This window comes from Macaca fascicularis, chromosome 18 (genome assembly GCF_037993035.2).
Source record: "Macaca fascicularis isolate 582-1 chromosome 18, T2T-MFA8v1.1".
In the NCBI taxonomy this organism is placed as follows: domain Eukaryota; kingdom Metazoa; phylum Chordata; class Mammalia; order Primates; family Cercopithecidae; genus Macaca; species Macaca fascicularis.
The window spans coordinates 24,064,775-24,090,801 of NC_088392.1; the positions used below are offsets into that span (position 1 = coordinate 24,064,775).

At 34.9% G+C, this 26,027-nt stretch overlaps 1 protein-coding gene across 6 annotated transcripts in view; it reads right to left on the reverse strand.

Moving 5' to 3' along the window:
- Positions 1–26,027, reverse strand: part of WDR7 (WD repeat domain 7) — a 389,629-nt gene that overhangs the window by 131,577 nt on the left and 232,025 nt on the right. For all 6 annotated transcript variants that reach the window (XM_005586607.5, XM_005586606.5, XM_065533758.2 and 3 more), the window contains one exon: positions 19,436–19,657. In XM_005586607.5, the coding sequence (XP_005586664.3) occupies positions 19,436–19,657 (222 nt within the window). The remainder of the gene's footprint in view (positions 1–19,435; positions 19,658–26,027) is intronic.

Genomic DNA, 26,027 nt, shown 5'->3' on the forward strand with positions numbered 1-26,027 from the left:
GCACACATACATAATGCAAAACTTTAAAGCATATATTGAATTCTTAGAGATTATTTCTAAAGTCACTTGTTTATCAATGTGCCAGCACTTTGTCAATGGAAATATAAAACTCCTTTATTCTTAAAGCTTATATGATGATCAGAAATTGTTAACACAAAAAGCATTTATTTCTTACACATTAGATATAGTCAAGATTAGTTTCAGGCTTGTACAGTTCAGAATGAATTTTTTTAAAACAATACAGTACAAAACTAAAGGTAACAAATGAAAAGTATGCTGTACTGGGATCTAATTCCCATGGGTAGCTTTCCTTAGCATGGGCTCAAGGAAAAACAACAATTAATTGCAGTGGGCATGTGCAGAAGAAAAACAACTTGAAAGGGTAAAACAAAAGGTGCCTTAAAATTTTCAGGAATTTAGGGGCAATACCTTAGAAACACATTAGTGTGTCTTTAACATAAGAATTTTTAAAACTTTGAGGACAGCATGAAAGACTTTTTTCTTTTTTTCTCCTATGACTAGCAACAAACAAAATTCAGAATATGACTTACTATGATATTTTGTTTCAACTTTATTTCATGTAATATAGTGGGGGAAAATATACCTATTTAAAATGATGAATTAGAGGTAAGAAGCATCATAGCTTAATGGACATGGAATAAAGCTGAAAGTGAAAAACACACTTTCTTTTCCAAAACCTACCTAATAATGCAATGATATATGCTAAAAATTTCTAATTATTATGCTTCTATTTTTAAATCTATAAATAAAACTGTACTAAACTTTCTACCCAAGGGTTGTATAGTACCCTTAAAAACTGGAAAGGGAGAAATACTGCGGAAGGAATAGAAAAATTAAATTGCTATTCTTCATTCTTAACATAATCAGCTACTTTGAAATATAGTATTACTTATACTACTATAAATTATAAATCTATATTTATTCTACTACCTAGGAAGAACCACTTTTTAAGAACTATTTTGAAATAATTTTTGGCTTCCAGAAAACTTGCATAAATACAGACAGATTTCATAGAATTCTTCACTCAGATTCTTCTAAGGTCAACTTCCATAACCCTTGTATGATTACCAAAATTAGTATTGGTAGAATACTACTCACTAGCCTACAGACCTGGTTTGAGCTTCACTAGTGCCCTTTTTGGTTCCCACATCCACTTCCAGATCCCACACTGTATTTAGTTGTCGTGTCTCTTTAGTCTTCTTCAATCTGTGACAGTTGCTGACATGGCTCATCTTCTCTTGCAAGACTCTGACATTTTTGGTGAATAACGGTTCACTTTGTGAAATGTCTCTCAGTTGGGATGTTTTCTCATGATTAGATTAAAGGTATGCCTTTTGACTAGAATATAACAGATATGTCCTTGCAAGTAAGTGTATCATTCCAAGGAAAATCTGAGGTTGAAATGTTTTATTACTGACAATGCTAACCTTCATCATTTGTTTAAGCTAACCAATTACAGTGGAGAAATCAACTTTCCCTATGTAACTGATACATACCTTGGGAGGAAGAACTTGAAGGCTGTGTTAAATACATTGATTTTAACATCCATCCCTGAATCTTGTCTGCAACAATTATTTCTGTGGTCTTCGCCTAATAAAGATTTCCCTCATTCTCTTTGTATTTGTTAACTAGAATCCTTCTGTAAGAGCTGTCCCTTATCCTTCATTTATTTATTCTGTTATAATGGTATGACCTCATGGGTATTTTATTCTATAGATTATAATTCCATAAACTAGATCATATTTGTTACCTAAATTGTTCCAGTTTTGGCTATTAGAAGCACCTTCAGGTTGGTCCCATGTCCTTTTGACATGCTCCTATTCTTTTTAAGCCCTTAGTTTTTGACATCACAGACAGGTGTTCCAAGCCCTAAAATCAACTACTTCTCAAGTAGTCCTAGTTCCTTTTATTAGAGAATGGTATTTCAAAATCAACACCTTCTATAGGCATGGACATTGCTACTGGAGTGTCATTGCTCCTGGACCCTCTCAGTGGCCACAGGTAGGAAATATACATTTCCATACCAATGAAGGTATAAAAAAGTATTTATATTTATTTCTATATCTGTATGCATGCATACTAAAAACTATGAGGTCATAATGATATTTCGAGATTCATTCTACTCTTTTCCTTTTCCTTAATTATAACTGAGAGAAACATTTTTATAATCTTGGTCACTGTTACTTTAGATACTTCAGTCATAATATTTACTACAAAACTGAATCAAAGTGCACACATTTTTATGCCCTTCTTTTATTTGGCTCAACAATACAAAGGTAAAGATGCATACTTTTAATGTGAAAACATTAAAAAATCAATGTCTCTACAATATTTATGAAGCCCCTTGGGTAGTTCTACCTGAATTCACCCCCTTTCTTAGCACCCTTTAGAGTAATCATTGTTCTGAGTTGTGTGGCTATCCTTCCCTAGCTTTCATTTTCTTACCACATACATTTGTATCCCTAATAATAAATTATTTCATTTTGCATGGCTTTGAACTTCATAAAAGTTCATTCTTTTTCCATTTTCTTTTTTTGCTCAGTATTATATTTGTCCAATAGTTAATGCACATGCATTGTTTCCAATTTTTGTTATTTTCAAACTGTTTGGTATGAGCATGCTTGTACATGTTTCCTGGGTTACATGTGAAAAGGTTTCTCTAGATATAGAAAAGGGTGGACTAAATAATATACTCAATTGTTTTCCAAAGAGACTAAACCAATTTACATTCTTATAATAAGTGTAAAAGAGTTCTGGTTGTTCCAAGTCCTTGACAAAATTTGATAATGTTGGACTTTAGGCTTTCAGTCTGGAAGGTAAAATATTATAGTACATTGTGCTTTTAATTTGCATTTCCTTGATAATAGGGCTTAGCATCTTTTCATAAGTGTATTGGCCATCCTTGTTTCCTTTCTGAGAAATACTTTTTCAACGTTTATCCATTTTCTGCTACAGATTTGTCTTTTTCTTATTTTTTAAATATAAAGATATTTAATCATCTCTTGTCAGTGACCTATGTTACAATCACTTTTTTTTTTCTCTTTGTACCTTTACTTTTCACTGTCTTTCAAGTATTTTTGATTAAGACAAGTTTATAAGTTTAATGTACTTGAATTTATCAGTGTTCTTAATGGCTTGGTTTGGCATTCTGTCACCTTGGCATTCTGTTCCCCATTTCAAGGTCGTATTTTCCTATATAATCTTTTAAAATTTTTGAAAGGTTTTGTCTTTAAATCCACATGGAATTGATTTTTGGTGATGATAGGCATTAGCTGATCCAATTTCATTATTTTTTCTTATGGTTAGCCAAGAGTACATATACCATTTATTTAAAAATGCAACCTTTTATTTCACTGATCTACAATGCTAGGTCTATACAGAATCAAATTCCTATGCATGTATGAATGATTTCTGTGCTGCCTATTTTGTTCTGTGAGTCTGCTGGTCTCTCCTGCACCAAGGTAACAATGTAATAATTACAATAAATTTAGAATTTTGACATAAGGTAAGGGAAATCCCTCCATCTTGTTTATCTTCTTTAGGAGTGTTATGGCTTTTCTTAGTCTATTGCTCTTTCATATAAATTTCAGAATCAGCACGTCAACTTCAATAACAAAAACAATGACAAATATTCAACTGGTGTTTAGTTTGGAATGGTATTAATCTATAAATAAGTTTATGAAAATTGACATCTTTATGATATTCAGTACTCCTAGTCACAAAAAATGTTTCTCTCTCTATTTAGGTGTTTCAAAATCTCTTTCAGTAAGATTTAAAAATGTTTTCTATAAGTCTTACATATTTTTTGTTAGGTTAATGCTTTGGTATTGTATATTTATAATATTGTCTAGTTGACTTTTTTATTATTACCTACCTCAAAGGTTACAATGAGGATTATATGAGTTAATATTTGTAAAGTGCCCAAAATAGTAGCCAGCATATTGTCAGCACTATATGTGTTTATTGAATAAAAAATAAATCATATATTTCATTTATGTCTGGTATATTCATTTTAGAATAATTTTGCCTAGTTATTAGAAGAATGGTGATGAGATTTTGATTGATTGTGTACGATTTGTATATTAACTTGAGAGTAACTGAGATATTTGCCATATGGAATCACCCATCCAAGAAATGCAAACCGTTTGCTCAAATACTATGTTAGTTCCCTTAGTAGTATATTCTGTAATTCTTATTCTCTTCTTTATATTTTTAATTTTTAATTTTTATGGGTACATGGTAGATATACATATTTAGGGGTACATATGATGTTTTGATACAGTCATACAATGTGTAATAATCCCAACAGGAATATATATTTCTGAAGTGTATTCTTAGCTATGCAATTTCATTTGGTAGCCATAATTGTTTTTTTTTTTTTTTTTACTATTTTATTAAATTTGAGCATCTATCATTGTAATTTATTTTAACCACACAAATATCTATTCACTGTAAAAAAAAAATTAAAAAAAAATCCGAGTGTATCTAGCAAATTTTTCCTACCTACCCCCTAATTCTTTTGATAATTGGGTAAGTTGAAATTGTATTGTCATCTGCATTCCTCCTATGACAAAATGCCTACCTGTAGCCTTTTAAAAATATTTTTTTGTTGCCTGTATTTTACTTCCTAGTATTTAGGGTCTTACTAGTTAGAAGCGTCTTTCAAAAAAATGATGATTTTTTTACATTTTCTACTTTATTCACTAGTAGACAGAGAAATTTTTCATTTTTGATTATTTATCTTGCTGATTGACACCTGGATATCCTTGGTTTTCCAAATGTACAATTACAAGTTGTTCAATATTTATAACTCTTGTTTCCTATTTTGCTACATTTGCTAAAATGCCCATGTTAAATAATACCATTAACATGTTACTTGTTAGAATATATCTAATGTGAACCAATTGAGGATGACGTAGCTTTTAGTTTCAGCTTAATATTCTGTATCATGCTAATGAAAGTTTTTCTACTCATTGTTTATTAAGAGTCCTTATCTTGAAAAGATACTGAATTTTAAAAACATCTTTTTTATTTTTTACTTCTGTTGAAACAATCATGTATTTTTTCCTTTGACTACTTGTATGCTTTTTATATTGGATAATATATCATACCATCAGTGTCCAGGTTAACAGATAATACACTTTCAAAAAGATTAGCAAACTCATCTCAACAGTTACATAATAAAAGAGACAGTTTGAGTTAAAATGTAAGATACTACAAGGGCTGCTTTATGTATAACCACTTTAGTTTTCACTCATTACTTCAGTCATTGCTCAACAAAATAGATGAAGATTCATGACTTGCTAGAGCTTAACTATTATAAATAGGTAAATTATATATAAGATGTTGGAAGGCAACAAATGTTTAAAAAAGGAAGCATAGAACAATATACAAGGGACTGGATATGGGGGAGGAAAGGCAGCAGTTGGCAGGATTAAACAGAGTCATCTGGATAGGTCTCATTGAGAAGTTGAAAATTGAGCAACTGCTTAAAAGAAGTGAAGGAGTTAACCAAACAGGTATCTGGGGGAAAGAGTGTCCCAGCAGGAGTGCCTAGTTTGCCTGAGAAACAGCCAGGGCACTGGAGTAAACAAGGTGAAAAGTAGGAGAAAACTGAGTTCACATAGTACTTTTCAGGGCATCGGAAGGACTCTGGCTTTTAGACCCTTGCAGAATTTTGAGCCAAAGATTGATGTGATCCACATTAGGTTCTTAAAGAATCACTACCACAACTGCTATGCTGGAAGGGAAAAAGGGTGAGGCAGGAAGCCTTCACAGGAACCCGGGTAAGAATGAAGGTAGGCAACCCTGATGCTAACAGGAAAAGTGGTGAGAAGTAGCTGACTTTGGGATATATTTTCAAGTAAACCCAGTAAGATATACTTGATAGATTAGATGTGTTATGTTGGAGAAAAAGAGGAGTTAGGGATGAACCTAAGAAACTGGGAAAAATGAGTAAGAATCAACTGAGATAGGGAAGGCCACAAGTAGAATAGGTTTAGATGGGAAAACCAAGAATTTTGATTATTACTGAGTTTTTGAAGGCTATATAACATCTAGCTTTCAAAGTTTTGTCAGTTTTTTAGGAATCTAGCCCTATTTTTTGCAGATACAATGTGATGTCAAACTCCAACTTCTAAAACACACATGCACAAATCAGTTCCGCTGTTCATGAAGTAGTGTGAAGGGTCTAGGCAGTCACTGAGCCATCCCCATCCAACCCTAGGGCTTTGAAGAATATAATTTAAAAACCAAAGGTATAAGGAAAGAGCCCTGCATTTATTGATTTCACACAAACATTCGAGTCCTCTAGTGGACTTGAGTCTGGCAGTGCCCAGTTGAATTGGGTAGCACCAAGAAGTCCATGAACACTTACGTTTGACACACAGGTCTAAGGGCAAAGAAACAAAATAGACTTGGGCTCCCTACCATTCAACAAAGTCTTAAAAATTGTGTTTTCTAAGGACATGGCAGGGGGTCTACAAACAAGTCCACAAAATGTTTCTATATACTTCTTACTGAAAGGCTTTTTAAGAGAACCATTGAAAGCGCTGCAGTTCTTAGAGGGATTAACACTAGATGTTCATGGTCCTTTCTTGATATAAAATTGTTTGAACTTATAGAAACTTAAATACTTTAATTACAGAGACCCTGATGCACTTATATATTAAGACATACAAATACGAAGCAATCACTCTGCAGAACTGTCAGAAAACTACAGGCCAAGTTTATTTAAAAATTAGAAACCAGAATGTCCTAATGCAGAAAAAAAAAAAAAAAGTCACCAGCAAACAATGTGACCTGTTACCAAACTGGCTACAAAGGCAATTCAGTGACAAAGAATCAAGAAAACTGAATTAAAATGAAAAATTGAATCAAAGTAACTAGTACATACTTTAGGTGGCTGGCACAGTCTTGTAGCATGCTGCATCACATTCTAGACCAAAAAAGTATTGTAAAGCCTTCATACTACTTAAATATCTATAAGGGTACAGTTCTCATTTTGCTTTTACTTGTAAATACTGTATGTTGCATAACAGCTTTATCATTTTTAACTGTGATCTATACTTGCATTATAGATCCTGTCTTGATGATGTAATCTCATCTAAACTAAACCTATCTAAATGTTACTAACACAGATGTTGTATTTAACTACTGAAGTATCTTCTTCATCAAAGTCACCTCAAAGCCCTTTTATATATTAAATGGCAAGAAAGGACCATTAATAGACTTTTCTAATGATGTACAGTAGGGATTGGTAGTTTTCTGTTGTCTTTTTCCTTTTGTAAAAAGCCAGACCGTAAGTATTTCTGGCTTTGCAGGCCAGAAATTTCTATAGCAACTACTTGATTTCTATAGCAACTACTTGACTCTGCTGTTATAGCATGAAACAACCATTAATCATATGTAAACACATGGGTATGGCTGTGTTCCAATAAAACTTTATTTGCAAAAAAATGGAAAGGGGGTCAGGTTTGACATACAGTTATGGTTTGCTGATTTGTGGCCTATAGTACAATTATACTCAACATAACACAAGTACATGAAGCTGAACATGTGTGGAAAATGAGTTATGTAAAGGACAGACAGCAGAAAAATACTTTAAAGATGCTCAGCTTCAAACACACAGCATAGCTATGGACTACTGGAATGTATAAAAGCAGATAGAACAACTGGTATAGAACAATTAAGTGAGACAGGCAAGTTCAAGTGGCAAAATAAATACAAGCACTCTACAGTTAAAATAGTAATACATCACATTAATTTCATAGAGGTCTATAATTTTAGATGGAAATGGCCTTATAAATAGCTTTGTGTGAATTACTTGTTTTCTGGAAGAGAAACTCAAAGTCCTTAGTGTAGTGGTTTAACAAAAAATGGTTGCAAATTAAAGTTATTTTTGGAGAAGTAGGATGAGATTACATCATCAAGACAGGCACGGTCTATAATGTAAGTGTCAGATCGCTGTTAAAAATGATAAAGCTGTTATACAACATACATTATTTACAAGTAAAAGCAAAATGAGTAGTCAAAACTTCCATCTGATCTGAACTTAGTATGCTGATGTGGTTGAAATGAGAAACAAGGTAATAAACATATAGAAATTCATCCAAATATAAATAGTTACAAAAATATTTAGTGTTATATTTAAACATGCAAAATGTGTATAATAATGTGGCCAAAGAAAAGTATATTTTATACAAATCCTCTGAGAACTAATGTACTTTACCACAAACAGTGAAAATCAGTATATGTTATAGAAAAGAACAGCATGAGCTTTGGGGAAAAAATGCATCTGGATTCAGATTGTTTATAAGACAGATAAGAAAGTTACCTGATTTTTTAAGAATATCAGTTTACTTATATACAAAATGGTGATAATACTATCTACCTCATAGGGTTCTTATGAAGATTTAAAAACTATATACAGATTTTAAAAGAGCTATTTCCTTTCCTTATTCTTCTACAAACACATCTAACAACAGCAACAGAAACTAACATTTATAAGTACTTATATGTCAGACATTTTTTTCATGCATTGATTTACTTAATCCTTACAATAACTCTGTGAGGTAGGTGCTGCTCTTATATATTATTCCTGTTTCTTAGTTAAGGAAACCGAGCCACAAAGTATTCAAGGCCACAGAGTTATGATATGGTGATACTAAGATTCAAAACCAAGCTCTGGTTCCCAAATAACAAAATCACAATAAAAAGGCTGAACTACCTAAAGCATTAGTTCTGAAAGTAGTATAAATGTCATTTTTCTTCACTCTGATTAGTTCCCGTTATCTTTTCCACTGAAAATGTAAAGAAAAGGAACAATTTGTGCATTAACGCAGTTTAATGACTACAGCTACCATAAAATACTCAATTTAAAATAACTATAAAAGATTCTAGATTTGACTGGGTTTCTCTACTCTGGCTACACATCAAAATTACATATGAAGCTTTAAAAAGAATACAGATGCCTGAATCCCACCCCTGGCTTTCTGAACAGGAAGGGCTACCTAAATGCTCCGATACTCACATTTTAAAAACACTCTGCAAGTCATTTGAGTACATAGCTGAAGTGAAGAGTCACTGTCTAAACACGGATGTAATGGTGATGTAAGTCCAGTGGCATCTGCAACCAGGATGATTTTCAAAGATAAAAATACAAGTGAGAGGTGGTGGTAAGGAACATGGGATGCTGAGTTAGTGTACTGAGAACAAACAAGTCAGAGAAGAGAGTAAGGAGCCAGAGAGGAAGGCCAGATTCATTCCAAGTGCCAGGATGGCCAAGTTGGAAACACAAAGGAAATCGAACAGAAATGCAATCTCTATAGCCACAGCAGCCGTTCAGCAACACAATCTGATAACTGTTTGTGAATGGTGAGAATATCTATTATTTTGCTATTGCTTATCCTTGCAAATGGCTTGTCATTGTTGCTACGTTCTACATAACTTACAACTACCACTAGTTTTGTTATTAATTGCAATTCTGTGGCATTGTAGTAAGCTTGTTAATAAAACATTTGAAATTTGGCTTCACTTTCTTTTCTTAAAATCTAGGAAATAAATTCATTATAAAATCAATCTCAACCTATATTAACCTATTCATTAAATAAAATATGCATGATTAAAAAGCACAGGGAGTACTTGGGGGATCATTTTCACAAAGTACACTACAACCAAATAAAAACCAAACAGCATCAGAACAATATAAAAATTGAAATACAAGTTCACAGAATTACAATATCCCTTAGGTAGCACTGAGGCTTCCACTTAGTGGTGCAGTATCGTGGCTGAACTCATCTGCAACTATATTGTTTTAAAAAGTCATAATAACAGGTAAGCAATTATTTCAACAAACTCCTGCAGTGGTTCTTATCCATTTTTATTTAATGGCCTTCTTTTGAGAACTTCACGGAATCTGTGCATCCTTTTCCTAGGGGGGAAAAAACCCCCACAAATGCACATAAATCTGGCATTTTCCAAGTAATGGCAGGTAGATCACGTACCTTGGCCAGCATTATAGTATTTCGAAAGACTCACTGTGGAAAAAATTAATTACCTCTAGTGTATCTCACTCTAGACTTTCTCACCAAAGAAGAAAGTCATTCCCAAAGCCCAGATATGTCAATTTTTTATGTCTATGCATATCCACAGCAACAGCACAGTCCTAAATGAAAGCTTCAGTAGATGTCCATATTCACAGTTGACACAAAAATATGTGAAATGGTGAAAATATGCTGCTTTAGAGTTGGAACACAGGTGTTTAAGTCCAGGCTTGGTACTTTTTAGCAGTGTAATCATTTAAAAAAGTTTAACCTATGCCCTCAATTTTTTGTCTGCACAAAGAAAGTTTAATCCAATTTCACAAGTCTTTAAGTAAATATATTTGGCGGTACGAAGCAAAGCTTCAGTTTCTTCATCTGATAAATGAGGATGGCAATGGTACTTATTTGATAGGACTAAAAGAATAAATAAAATAATACACGTCGGCCGGGCGCGGTGGCTCAAGCCTGTAATCCCAGCACTTTGGGAGGCCGAGACGGGCGGATCACGAGGTCAGGAGATCGAGACCATCCTGGTTAACACGGTGAAACCCCGTCTCTACTAAAAAATACAAAAAACTAGCCGGCCGAGGTGGCGGACGCCTGTAGTCCCAGCTACTCGGGAGGCTGAGGCAGGAGAATGGCGTGAACCCGGGAGGCGGAGCTTGCAGTGAGCTGAGATCCGGCCACTGCACTCCAGCCTGGGTGACAGCGCGAGACTCCGTCTCAAAAAAAAAAAAAAAAAAAAAAATAATAATAATAATAATACATGTCAAGTATACAGCAAAATGTCTGGCAAAGAGTAAATGGTCAATGATCAGCTATTATTAACGTGCCTCATATTGTGCTAAGTGTTGGACAAAAATGTCTTTCAGGGTAACAAGAGATATGTATGGAGTTGGAATTAAAAAGTGTTAAATAAATGATGGTTTCTTCCTCTCTCCATTTGTTAACATAGAAAGGGCACTGGGACACACGTAAGTTAGTAGCATGCTGCAGAGGAAGCTGGCGAGGTTGCCCATCTCCTCCCCATCATGACTGAAGTCCCCACTCCTCTAAGTTCTTGGGGGTGTCTGTGGCTGACAAGTCTCAGTGGAATTCCTCTGTGGGCTTTGCCTTAGGATAAAGAAAGCTGCCTTATCCAAAGTTACACCCCCTTACTAGGCCTCCCAACCCTTTCCCAATCCAATGACTAATTCAGGACAAGTCTGAAGGTCATCCCAGCTCCAGAGTTCCCCAAAATCAACTGAGGCCTTCTATGTAACTAAAACACAATTCAACGTCCCCCCTCTGCCTAATCCTGTTTCACTCCCCTAAAGATAGATATTGATCCTAAGAATACCCCTGCACACAAATCTGCCTCGGAGTCAGCTGCCTTGGGAAATGACTTTTGACACTTGCCCAAAGTCAAAAAGCTAATGAGAGAGCAAAATGGAATTTACTACAGATGTGCTAGCATAATTCCACTATTATAAAGTGAGCAGAAGAGACCCAATGAAAGAATGAACCAAAAGACCTATAAGGTAATGCCATAAATAATACCTTAAAACGTTCTAATAATGCCTTATTTGTGGGTTGGAATAAAAATGCAGGAAAAAAACTGAAGTGTGCTAATATAAAACAAGACAGCAGCCATCCCTGCGTGGAGAGGAAAATGGGAAGGTGATGAAGGAGATGAATTTCCTGGAATGCTTTGTATTTCACTTCAGGAGCAGAAGACTATTTGGACCAAAAGAAGTTTTGAAGTCAGCATAGCTCCGGCCTTTTATTTTATGCAAGAGAATGCTGCAACCCAGAGGGATACATAGCTTACCCAAGGGTACGATGTAACGCTAGCCTAATCTAGGCTTCTCATTAATCTTCAGAGTCCTTCAGCTTTGTCTTCAATATGTGATTTCAATATATGTAAAGTGTAACTCCCACAAAAGATTCATCTATGTTCAAAAAACTATAAGATACGTTACAAAACTAAGTATGGCTTTTGAAATACGCATCAGTGTCATTCTTTCCTCCCATCAATGTGGATAACTGGGGTTTCACTACACTATGAGTTTGCACAGAATGCTTCAGGAGGAGGGTAAGAACTCACTATCTATGCCTGTAACTACATTAGCAATTAAAGTTCATTAAATATTATATCTTAATGGTCTTATCTCAAAATGAGGATAACAATTATTATCTCATTCAATAGGATGCCATAAAGAGTAAATATTTAATGGTAGCAATGCATTCTAAATGCCACATAAACAAATATGGCAATACATATAACAGATTCCAGCAGGTTAACATTATAATAGGTTAATATTACACATGACTGATCAAAAAAGAGTACATGTAAGACACAGGATCATTTAGACATCTAATTCTTTTCAAACAGGAGAGCAAGATTTAAACTGACAAATTTAAATTTAATTAAGACATCCCAATTCAAATAAGAAAGATCTTGAAAATCCCTGTGGTAGGCAAAGTTACCATCAAGGAGCTTAAGACCTCTGAGAAAAAAAAAAAAAAAAATAGGTTAATGGGATAAAGTTAAAAGCAAATCCATGATTACTTCTAAAATATTTTTATAACAGTTCAAATAAAATAGGCTAAGAACAAGAAAAGAAAAAAAATATCAAGGACATTCTACACATTTTAAATTGGTTCTACGAGGTACTATATCATTCATTCTGATACACTATTCCTTGCCTGCTAGAAACTCCCCAAAATCTCTCATAAATAGAATTTACTAAGAAGCATTGCAGTCTTCCCTTCTCATATCTAGTCCTTTATCCAAAATGCTCAAAGAACAGGCCAGGTTCAAAAACACTGAAATATTTAAAAGGTTTGCATAAATTTTATTTATCTTCATTGGGAAAGTTGAGGAGAAACCATGCAAAAGTCCCTCCCCATAGTGCAGTTCAGCCCAGGTTGAGCTCAGGCCAGAAATACACTCCAGAACCCCCTTACATATAGATAGTTCCACTTCCTGTCTTTTAACAATCCAAATGAGCAGTATTAAGGCCCTTCAGTTCCCAAGACTTCTTTGAAAAATCTGTTTCTACTCTGTCACGGCTTTTCAAATCCCTCTTTCCCCCTAATTCTTTCCTCTTTTTCTAGTGATAGTAGTAACAATTTTCAAATAAAATTATCACAGTTAGTGGAGTATTGAAGTCCCCCAGTCCCCCACTATTATTGTATTGCTATCTCATTTCTTAGTTCTAGTAGTAATTGTTCTATAAATTTGGGAGCTCCAGTGTGAGGTGCATATATATTTAAAATTGTGATATTTTCCTGTTGGGCAAGTCCTTTTATCATTATATAATGTCCCTCTTTGTCTTTCTGCTGTTGCTTTAAAATTTGTCTGATAAAAGAATAGCTACTTCTGCTTATTTTTGATGTCCATTTGCATGGAATATCTTTTTCCACCCCTTTAGCTTAAGTTTATATGAGTCCTTACATGTTCCGTGAGTGTCTTGAAGACAGCGGAAACTTGGTTGGTGAATTCTTATCCATTCTGCCATTCTGTATCTTTTAAGTGGAGCATTTAGGCCATTTACACTCAATGTTAGTATTGAGATATGAGGTATTATTCTATTCATTGTGCTTTTTGCTGCCTGAATACCTTGTTTTTTTTTTTTTTTAAATTTATTTTTGTTTTGTAGGCCCTGTGAGATTTATGTTTTCAGGAGGTTCTATTTTGGTGTGTTTCAAGATTTAGACCTCCTTTTAGCAGTTCTTGTAGTGCTGGGTTAGTAGTAGCAAATTCTCTCAGCATTTGTTAGTCTGAAAAAGACTTTCTCTTTCCTTCATTTATGAAGCTTAGTTTTGTTGGATACAAAATTCTTGGCCGCTAATTGGCTAAGGAAGCTAAAGATAGGGCCTCAATCTCTTCTAGTTTGTAGGGCTTGTGCTGAGAAATCTGCTGTTAATCTGATAGATATTCCTTTATAGGTTACCTGGTGCTTTTGCCTCACAGCTCTTAAGATTCCTTCCTCCATCTTGACTTTAGATAACCGGATGACTATGTGCCTAGGTCATGATCTTTTTGTGATAAATTTCCCAGGTGTTCTTTGAGCTTCTTGTATTTGGATGTCTAGATCTCTAGCAAGGGTGGGAATGTTTTCCTCAATTATTCCCTCAAATATGTTTTCCAAACCTTTAGATTCCCCTTCTTCCTCAGGACCACCAATTATTCTTAGGTTTAAACAGAAGAGGTAATTTAGGTCTTAGGTCATTTAACATAATGCTAAACTTCTTGGAGGTTTTGTTCATTTTTAAAAACTCTTTTTAAATTATTTTCTTTGTCTTTGTTGGATGGGGTTAATTCAAAAACCTTGTGTTCGAGTTCTGAAGTTCTTTCTTCTGTTTGTTCAATTCTATTGCTGAGACTTTCCAGTGTATTTCACATTTCTCTAAGCATGTCCTTCATTCCAGAAGTTGTGATTGTTTATTTATGCTATCTATTTCACTGAAGATTTTTCCCTTCATATCTTATATAATTTTTTTAAATTTCATTAAATTGAACTTCACCTTTCTCTGGTGCCTCCTTGATTAACTTAATAATTGATCTTCTGAATTCTTTTTCTGCCAATTCAGAAATTTCTTCTTGGTTTGGATCCATTGCTGGTGAGCTAGTACGATCTTTTGGAGGTATTAAAGAACCTTGTTTTGTCATACTATCAGAATTGTTTCTCTGGTTCCTTCTTATTTGGGTAGGTTATGTCAGAGAGAAGATCTGGGGCTCAAGGCTGCTGTTCAGATTCTTTTGTCCCATCGGGTGCTCCCTTGATGTAGTGCTCTCCCCCTTCCCCTGTGGATGTGGCTTCCTGAGAGCCAAACTGTAGTGGTTATTTCTCTTCTGGGTTCAGACACCCAGAGGAGCTACCAGGTTCTGGGCTGGGACTGAGGCGTGTCTGCACAGAGACCTGTGATGTGAACCGTCTTCGGTTTCTCGGCCTTGGATACCAGCACCCTCTCCAGTGGAGGCGGCCAGGGAGTGAAACAGACTCTGTGAGGGTCCTTAGTTGTAGTTTTATTGCACCAGTTTTGTGTTGTTTGGCTTTTAGCCAGGAGGTGGTGTTTTCAAGAGAGCATCAGCTGTGGTAGTATAGGGAGGATCAGGTGGTGGGTAGGGCCCTAGAGCTTCCAAATGATTATGTCCTTTATCTTTGCTATCAGGGCAGGTAGAGAAAGATCATCAGGTTGGGGCAGGATTAGGCATGTCTGAGCTCAGACTCTCTTTGGGCGGGGCTTGCTGCGGCTGCAGTGGGGGATGGGAGTGTGGTTCTCAGGCCCTTCTAGACATTGGCTTAGGCAAAGACTTCATGACCAAAAACCCAAAAGCAAATGCAATAAAAACAAAGATAAATAGATGGAATTTAATTAAACGAACAAACTTCTACCCAGCAAAAGAAACAACCAGCAGAGTAGACAGACAACCCACAGAGTGGGAGAAAATCTTCACAATCTGTACATCTGACAAAGGACTAATATCCAGAATCTACAAGAAACTCAAATCAGTAAGAACAAACAATTCCATCAAAAAGTCAGCTAAGGACATGAATAGACAATTTTCAAAAGGAGATATACAAATGGCCAACAAACATATGAAAAAATGCTAATTATCAGGGAAATGCAAATCAAAACCACAATAAGATACCACCTTGCTCCTGTAAGAATGGCCATGATCAAAAAATAAAAAAATAATAGATGTTGTTGTGTATGTTACGAAAAGGGAACACTTTTACACCACTGGTAGGAATGTAAACTAGTACAACCACTATGGAAAACAGTGTGGAGATTCCTTAAAAAAACTAAGAGTAGAACTACCACTTACTCTAGCAATCCCAATACTGGGTATCTACCCAGAGGAAAATAAGTCATTATATGAATAAGATACTTGCACACCCATGTTTATAGCAGAACAATTCGCAATTGCAAAAATATGGAATCAGCCAAAATGCCCATCAATCAATGATTGGATAAAGAAACTGTGGTCCATGGAATACTACTCAGCCATAAAAAGGAATGAAATGTTGGCATTTATAGAAACCTGGATGGAATTGGAGACCATTATTCTAAGTGAAGTAACTGAGGAATGGAAAACCGAACACCATATGTTCTCATTCATATGTGGGAGCCAAGCTATGATGCTGCAAAGGCATAAGAATGATACAATGGACTTTCAGGATTCAGGGGAAAGGGTGGGAGGGGGTGAGGGATAAAAGATTACACACTGGGTACAGTGTACACTGCTAGGGTGATGGGTGCACCAAAATCTCAGAAATCACCAGTAAAGAACTTATTCATGTAACCAAACAACACTTATTCCTCCAAAACCTATTGAAAATTAAAAAAAAAAAAAAACACCTGAGAGATTAAATGAACTTTTAAAAAATCTGTAAACAGATACAAATTTAAAAAATAAAATTATTACAGTTAAAAGAAAAATCATATAGAAGCTAATTCACAAATAAAAGTATTTTGCATAAAGATAAACTGTGGTTAGAAAAGTGATGACAACAGTACTCTTTTACATAACTAGGATAATGAGATATAAACTAACCTACCCAGCATCCAGCCCGGAGCCTGAACGCAACCAATCAGTAATTCATTAATTTACCATGTTCCTACATTTATATACAGATATTTGTACTAAGCAATGGAAAAATTCTAAAGGAAACAGCATTTATTTTCACTTTCCTTGCAGGAAAATATCAACTACAAAAGGATGGTGTTGAGAAATTACACAAAACGTATTAGACTTAATCAGTGGTCTTCAAAATAGGTAACCCTCTTCAAATAGGAGTATCTTAAAAGTTTCAAGGAATAGATAGTTTTAGAAGCACAGTTAGTTTTAAGACCTAGGTAGTTTAAAGGAATTGATTTCTGGGTGCTAAATTTGCTAATGAACTCCTTCCCTAAAATGGTGAGGGTAGAAATTTCCACTTCAAAGAAAATAATCAAGGATTTAAGATTTCTGATTTTTAATGAGAAGTTTGTTCAGGTATTTATTAAAAATTGATGATGATGGATATGAAATAGTTAAATATCCTACTGAATATATTAGAAAGAGCCATAAGTTTTATTCTTAAACATCAATATTCACAATCTCCTCAAGATACTGTGAAAATACATTTTGCAATTAAAAAGTTGTTGCTGTCAACATAAAATGTGCAAAGGATTAGCTATTTCTCGACACTCTCAGGGAGATATTGAGCAACAAAGTTTGAAAGCCACCATACCAAATCATGTCAAAGTTTCATTAACCTCTAAAGTCTAATGCCAAGCTTCTAAATAAGGACCTACTCTACATGTGTTAAGTCCTGGGCTGTCTGAAGTGACAGATAAGCTAAACTAATTCAAGAGCCCTTTGTAGAAATGGTGAGATTTGAGCAGGGTTTTAGGATTGGATAGCAGGGATCTTGAAGAACTTGAGAAAAGATAAATAAGCCTGAGTGGGGAGGTAGGGGCCAGTAAGCATGTAGTTGTTGGCCGTAGAGGGAGAGTAATGTGCCCAGGTGGAGAAGGGAAATGGTTCTCAGGTCGCAAGACACTTGAGTTCAGGTTTAGGTTTTACTACTTTTTGGCTGAGTCACTTTGAAGAAATCTTAAGTTTATTTTGAAGGTCAAATGAAAGACAGGAAAGAAAGTGTTTTCTAAATTGTAAAGTTATAGCCAGGAGTGGTGGCTCATGCCTGTAATCCCAGCACTTTGGGAGGCTGAGGTGGGTGGATCATTTCTGGCCAGGAGTTTGAGGCCAGCCTGGCCAACATGGGGAAACCCCGTCTCTACGAAAAATACAAAAATTACCCAGTCATGGTGGCCTACACCCGTAATCCTGGCTACTCAGGAGGCTAAGGCAGGAGGTTGCAGTGAACCAAGACCACGCCACTGCACTCCAGTCTGGGTGACAGAGACAGACTCTGTCTGAAAAAATAAAATAAAATAAATAAATAAATTGCAAAGTTATAGCACATATTAGTCATTAAGCCCTTTCCAACTGGGAGCCACTGGACAGCAGCAGTTTGAATAATGGTCAAAAGCATGAGCTCTGGAACAACAGACTAGCTGGAAACAAAAACTCCTTTGCCAAAGGTATCATCCTTGCCAGGTTAACTAAATCTCTCTACGCCCCACCAGCTTTATGCATAAAATGGAGATAAGAGGGATCCAATTTACAGGGTATCATGAGGATGAAGTGAGTTAATGAATGTAAAGAGCTAAAAAAAATAGTGCTCAAAATAGTTGCATTATTGTGGTTGTTGGTGGTATTGTTTAAATTTAAATGTTATTACTCTGATTCTTAAATTGAGATAAAGAGATTATCACTAAGTATTTGTTGAATGAGGTCTTTCAGAAAACAGTTATAGGAGGGGCAGCTAAGTCTACTGAAGGGCTTTCATAATAAAAGTCACTAACATGGCCCTCAGTTTTACAGCAAGAGTATGTGACAATGGTCCAGTGAAGTTCACTGCTGTCATAAATAACAAAGTAACATGCATCTTTTTCTCTTGCTTAAAGGCCAAAAAAGCAAAGGGGTCTATGTCATTTTGTTCTACAAGAATACTTTGTGATGTATTCAGTTGGACCATTTTTGTTCCTTAAGAGACCACAATTTATTGGAAATAATTTTGCCATATGGTGCCACATGACACTTTGACCTTACTGAAAGGAGTTCTGACACTGAAGAACCAAAAGAGCTTATTTTAAAGCACCCTTACCTATTATTAACATACCAAGCACAGAACCAAAGACAGTAGAATGACACAGCCCTTTGAATTTTGATTGTTATAGTCTATAGTCATTTAAAAACTGTTACTGGAATTTTTTTAAATTACAGGGGTAATTCATAATTCATCATGTATGCTCTCTTTCATAAACACATGTATTATTTATATGTATTATTAAATATGCAAATTTATTAATATGCACATTAATTTAACAAATATGTTTGAGCATTTATTTATTGAAAGGAGAATGAATATATTTTCTTTTCAAAAGAAAAGATTGGTGTTCCACCCCACCTCTGACTTTTCAAACCACATTCAGAACAAATTGCATCGTTTTCCAGAAATTATTTTAAAAGCTTTAACTTGAATCTAGCTTTCATAAATTCTGGCTAAAATCTTGACTAACAGTGCAAAAATACAAAGGTCAGAAATGTCTTATTTTAAGAAAAGCATTTAAAAGACGATGTTTTAACTTTTAAAAAGGAGTTCAGGTTACTGTAACTAATGGGAAATGTGCCAGATTGTACTGCTTTCTAACTTCATGCAAGCAATCTAAATGAGCTAAAACTCAGGATATATTCAACATTATGAGATTTTTGCTGACAAATAATATGTACTAAGAAGCAACAGATCAGCATTAGAAATTTTAAAACTTACAAGTATGTCTGGCCAGCGAGTAGTTGGATCCACCACTAGTCAATCCGAATCCCTCAGGAATTTGGCTAGAGCTTCGAGGTCTGGTCAATAGTTTAGGAGGTTCAATTTCAGCACCAAATTCAGCTCCTATTACGCCAAGTAAAACAATAGCAGTAGCTTGCTTCCGTCTTTCCTCATAAGATGTAGAAATTTTTTTCATTTGTGGGACACTTGATAAGCAACCTGAAAACCAAAACATAGAATCTCAATTTAAAACAAATCAATACCAAAAAAAAAAAAAAAAAGATATACGATTAGAAAAACATTCGCGACTGCACATTCAGGAACGAATAGTATTTTCAGCAAATGGCACTAGGACAAAAATGGTTACTCGCATGCAAAAGAATGAATTTAGACAGACCCCTATCTCTAACCTTCCAAACAAACAAAAAAAAAAACCCTGAAAATTGATCATAGTCCTACATATAAAAGCTAAAACAAAAAAACTGTAAGAAGGCAACATAGATGTATATGTTTGTAATTTTGGGTTATATAATGATTTCTTAGATATGAGACCAAAAGCATGAGTAATTTTTTAAAATTTTTACATAGGATTTCATCAATACTAAAAACTTTTGTGCTTGAAAAGACAGAATTGAGAAAGGATAAAGACAACCCACAGATTCGAGAAACTACTGTCAAATCATCTATCTAATAAAAATTATTTCCAGAATATACAAAAACTCTTATGGCTCAATAAGAAGAAAAATCTGAATAGATATTTTTCCAAAGTTGGATGAATGATCAATATATGCACATGAAAAGATGCTAAACATCATTAATCATTAGGAAAATGCAAAGCAAAACCACAATGAGATACTACTTCACATTCACTAGAATGGCTGCAATAAAAAAGACCATTACAGTGCTGTTGAGGATGCACAGAAATGGAAAGCCTCATGCTTTGTTGTTGAGCATTATAAAAATGGCATAACTACTTTGGAAACAGTTTGGCAGTTCCTCAAGAGGTTAGACACAGAGGTACCATGTGGCCCAGCAATTCCACTCCAACGTATCTCCCAAACAGAAATGACACACATGTACACACAAAGACTTGCACATGGATGCTCACAGCAGCATTATTCAAAATAGCCTTGGAAACAACTCACATGCCCATCAACTGAAGAATAAAGAAAATGTATTAGGTTGGTGCCAAAGTAATCGCAGTATTTGCCATTACTTTCAGTGGCAAAAACAATTACTTTTGTACCAACCAAAGTATATCCATACAAAATTAGATTACTCAGCAATAAAAAACAAATGAAGTACTGATACATGCCTCATGAATGATGCTGAAAACATTATGCTAAGGGGAAGAAGTTGTCACAAAAGACCATATATTGTATGATTCCATTTATATGAAATGTTCAGAATAGGCAAATCCATAGAGACAGAAAGCAGATTAGTGGTTGGCTGGAGTGGGGGTAAAATGGTTAACAATGACTAATTAGTACTAGTTTTAGGGAGTAACGAAAGTGTTCTAAAATTAGATTGAGGTAATATCTGCACAACCCCAAATATGCTAAGAATTACTGAATTCAACATTTTAAAAGGATGAATTTTACAGAACATAAGTCTTATTTCAATACATTTGTTTTTTTAGAAAGATTGCTCATTTAGTAATTTATTAATGTGCCCATTAATTTCACAAATATTTATTGGGCATCTACTTTGGATCAGAAAATTACAAGCATGAAAATAAACAGTTCAGTTTTCTAAGAATCTCACAAGTGCATGAAAAAAAGAGAGTACACTGGATTTAAGACTCAATGGGTAAGTTTTCCAGGCAATAAGAGGGATGGGCCATACGTGGAGAAGAAGGATGATTATTTCATCCAATATGGCCCAGAATGCAAAACAGCAATCAGATATTTGAAGAAATACTTGTTACTGCAGCAAAGCTCAGCATAGTTTTATATTCAGAAGAAAGATTAGAAGGATACCCAAAAATAATTAAAACAATTTTATATATTTATTAGAATATCAATAAAAAGGGAATAATAGGAATTATCTAATACATAATATTACTTCTTAAAATTTCCTTTCTTAACCTCACTCTTGCTACATTTTTTAAGACTTATACAGTTCTGCCCTTTTTTAGTTCTACTCCATTCTAAAGATAGTCTACCATTATTTTTTGCTTGATATTTATTATGCAATATTATAAGCATCCACAGAATTAGTAGAAAATATATAAAGAAATCATGACGAACATGTATACAACTAATGAACTTTATAAAATACTGATGTTTTTCCAAAGGTTTCCAATTTTTATAAAGTAACTAACTAACCTGGGTATTATCAAAGCCTACCACGGACTGTGTCTTCACCTCACTGCCTTGCCCTCCTGCCCTAAAGGCCACCACAATTCTGACTTTATCAAATTTTATATCTATTATATAATTATATCAATGTTACCTAAAATAAATTAATATATTTTCTGGCCTTGAACTATGCTTCCATATCTGGGGTAAACCCTGGATAAACAAACGTATGGATGGATAAGCAGTGACAGATTGATAACACCAACAGATAAACACACCAACAGACAGATCCTGAACTAAATTTGCTAATAGGCTTTTTTAATATCCATGCCCATAAGTGAGATTGGTCTATAATTTTCTTTTCATATTCTACACTTAGTATCAACATAATACAAGCCTCAAAAAACCAGTTAAGTAACGTTCACTCTCTCAGTCCCTGAGGTTCCCCTTCCATCATTCCTTGAAACCAGCTGAAGGATTCTTGAAGTTTCATGAAAATTCTCCTCTGAAACTATTAAGAGTCTGCATCTCGAGACACTCCCTGTCTGGAGTCAGAGGGTAGGATATGGTGGCAAAAGTAGCAGGATGAAGGAAGGAATATTTATTATGAATTCATATTGTTTAATAGCTCCTTATTTAGTTTGACTTTCTTCTTCTTGAGTCATTTCTGGCAGATTGTAATTTTAAAAGAATTATCTATTTCATCTACATTTTCAAATTTATTGGTATGAAATTATTTACAGTGTTCTCTATATGATTAAAAAAACTCAAGTACAGCAGCAGCTATGGGTCCTTTAAACATTGTGCATTTATACCTTCTCTAATATTATTTTTCATGCTTTTTTTAAAGTTTTGCTGGAAATACATGTTTTATCAGATTATTTTTGTTTTGGTTTTTATTTTTATTTTTGTATAGACTGGGTTTCACTATGTTTCCCAAGGTGGTCTCGTACTCCTGGCCTCAAGTGATCTTCCTGCCTTTGCCTCCCAAAGTGCAGGGATTACAGGCATGAACCACTGTGCCCAGCCTCAAATTAGTTTTAAAAAGTACTTTGGTTTTGATCTTTTGTATTATTGCTTTCTATCTTATTAATTTCTGCTCTTATTTTTATTATTTCTCCTTCTACTGTCTTTAGATTATCTCTTTCTTCTCTCTGTTTTGCTTCTAGTTTCTATGTTGAATAGCACTCACTTATTTTCACTATTTTACATTATGGTTAACATTGCCAGTCACATATTTAATACATGCATTTCCCTTTTCTTCTTTATCAATTCCTTTCTGAGTAGCAATGCACTCAGATCTTTTCGATGTCCTTTCAGGAACTGAGGAAGCCATAGCCAAGCTCCTGGCTTCAAACTTTATTCATGATGTATTTTAAGTCCTCTTTAGCTCATAGGAGCCAAAAGCCTGCTTCTGGAAAGCAGCTAATGGTTTCGGTCCAGATCATGACATTTCTATTTCATTACTGGTCCACAGAGATACCTTTTTTGAGCCTAGTTATGTCTCTTTGGTTTTCTCTTTGTATATTTTATCCATCATAGCATGTATTTGGCACAGAAGGATTAAAAAAGTGAACTCCTGGAGCCATCTTGATTGGAGGTCAGCTTTCTGCTCTTTCTAATATTAATCCACCCAATTTTTCTGGCCACTTTCAGTTCTTTGCACTATATGTTGATTAAATGAGTATAACAAAGGTCACTCAAAGCTCAGTATGCCAACCCGGAAATTAGCAGCAAGGCCCTCTGAATAGTTTTTGGTATTTTGTTTCATTTTATCTATTTATTTTACTTTGTCCTTCTGTATTACTGGAGGTAAGGCAAACTAAAGAGGTGCCAAACCACGAGAGCAAATGTAGGGCAAGCTGAAGACTTCTAACCTATAGCTAACAGAAAGCCATTGAATAGTTTTGTATAAGGTGGTGATGTTACATTCCTTCACTGTTGGATCATGGTGGTGGCAGTATGGTGGATGAATTGTGAGGTCAAACAAGACTGGTGTCGAGGAAAACCAAAAGAAGACTCACAATGATCAGGTGAAGAACAATAAGAACCAATGGTGGTGGCAGTTCATTCCATCCATTATTGAACTCAGTTATTCAACATGTAAGAATTGCAGGTCTTGTGTATGCCTGGCATTAGGCTACATAAAAATTAATACGGTTAAGAAAAGTAAAGCCCTGCCCTCATTGAACTTAAGGGCTACTAAACAGGCATTGGAAATGTGTAGGTTACAGAACCAATGAGAACTTTCTGGATCGAAAAAATGTTATGTTTAAGAACTTAAAGCATGAAGGAGTCTGTGGATTTCTATTTCAAGGACAGGTAAGTTGGCTGGAACTCTATAACCCGAGAGGAGAACTGCAGAAAATGAGGCAGGAGAGGCAGGCAAGGGTCAGATCATATATGATTCTGTAAGTCATATGCACATTCCAATTTGTATCCCATAAACAGTGGGAAGGTATGCAAGATGGGTTTTAAACTACAGAACAGCTTAATTAGATTTCGGGTTTCAAAAATCGACTGTAAGCAGAGTTTAAAGAATATTAGAAGCGGGGTGATCACTTGGGGGTACTGCAGAAATCAAGATGAGAGATTACAGTGGATTTGGTTTTGTGATGTTAAACAGAAGACACAGAAAGTGGAGAGCTTTACAATACACGGTGAGGTCTGAGAAGATGGAAATATGGCAGAAAATTTTGAGATGACATAGCCTAAGTTCTTTTAAAAAATACTGATTAAAACAAAACAGAACAAAACAACCCTGGCAACAAAAGTAGATACAGCCTTTCCAGAAGCTGACTTTAAAAAACTTCTGGAGGACATGACTTTATAGTATACACTTTAAATTCCATTGTTTAGCTGTGCTGAAAGGCACAAAAAAATCTGGATGTTGGCAAGAAGACCTAGTTGAGTCTAAGAAATGGAAATTATAGGATATTATAAAGAATCTAATAATTGAAAGTGAGAAAGTGGCATTAAAGTATATAAGGGAAAAAGGTGGGTTGGTTATCTAGAAAACTAAGATGGTAACACCGGAGTATTATTTACTTGGATTCCTGAAATATTTGGTGCAATTATGAGTATAAAAAAGATTTCTTGTTGTTGCTGTTATGGTTTCTTAGCTCCTGCACATCATACTTTATTTTTTCTTTAAGTTATTTCTGGATGTTTGCCATTCACTTTTAGGTAGTGTATAAAAAGAAAAAATCAAAAAGGAGCCCACAGATAATAGATTTATCTTTAAAACTATTCTGATTGCTCATGTAAAAGTTTAGTTATGACCCATTTTCTTAATTTGTTGGATTTTGTATAGGATATTTCTGATCACATGCAGGTTGATTAATAATGATGCTCCTCCAATGTTACAAATTATTTTGTCATGATAAATCATATTTTGTGAATTATATTTCTTATAAAAAATATTTTAAATTAATATTTAAAATATCTTCTAGTCTGATACCAAAGTATGCATTTCTCTCTCTTCATGGAAATTTTCTAGCTTTTTAAAGACAGAGAGGAAATGCCAGTAAAAAAGTATTAGCAGGTGTATGCTATTACAGATTCAAAGTATGACACCAATCTGTGATAGCTATGGTAACTAAAGGGAAGAAACCACCTAAATGCATCACCATACTAAGAAGAAAAAAAATCAATAATCATTGCCTTCTGTGTTTAGAAGGACCTTAATTCTAGAAAAAGTGATATTTAACATTTTGATAATCTGTATCTCAGGATATGCATTTAAAACCAATTTTGTTTATGTATAAGAACAGGCACAAGGAGGAAAAGCTCTGTGGCACTGCATCTAGATTCATGTACTACATATTTTACTCTTTACATAGCATTCTTGAAACAGGAAGCAAACCCAGCTCCCCTCCCCCATGTCTCAGCAAGAGCATGCTCCATAACAATAGTTCAAAGGAAAGCTCTATTCTGCAGTTGCACTGATTGTTCTGTCAGCTGACCTCTGCAGAAGGGAATTGCTAACCGCTGCCTTGCTCCTTAGCTGACAAATGAATGATCGCAGCTCCATCTATTTTCACTATGGCTGCCTCTAGCCCAGGTGCTCAGACAGAGAGCCTGGTGTGACATCTTAGATCAAGATGAATTGGCACAAACTCCTGATCCAAGATTGTTTTATACCATTTAATTTAGTTTCTTCCCCTGCTTGGATGAGCACAGCTCTGGTTATGGATTTCTATTCTAATGTACCGAAGCAGGCCCTGAAAGAAGCCAATGAAGCAGCTGCTGGAGCAAGGGACTGCAGGGATACTGATCAATAGGCAAGG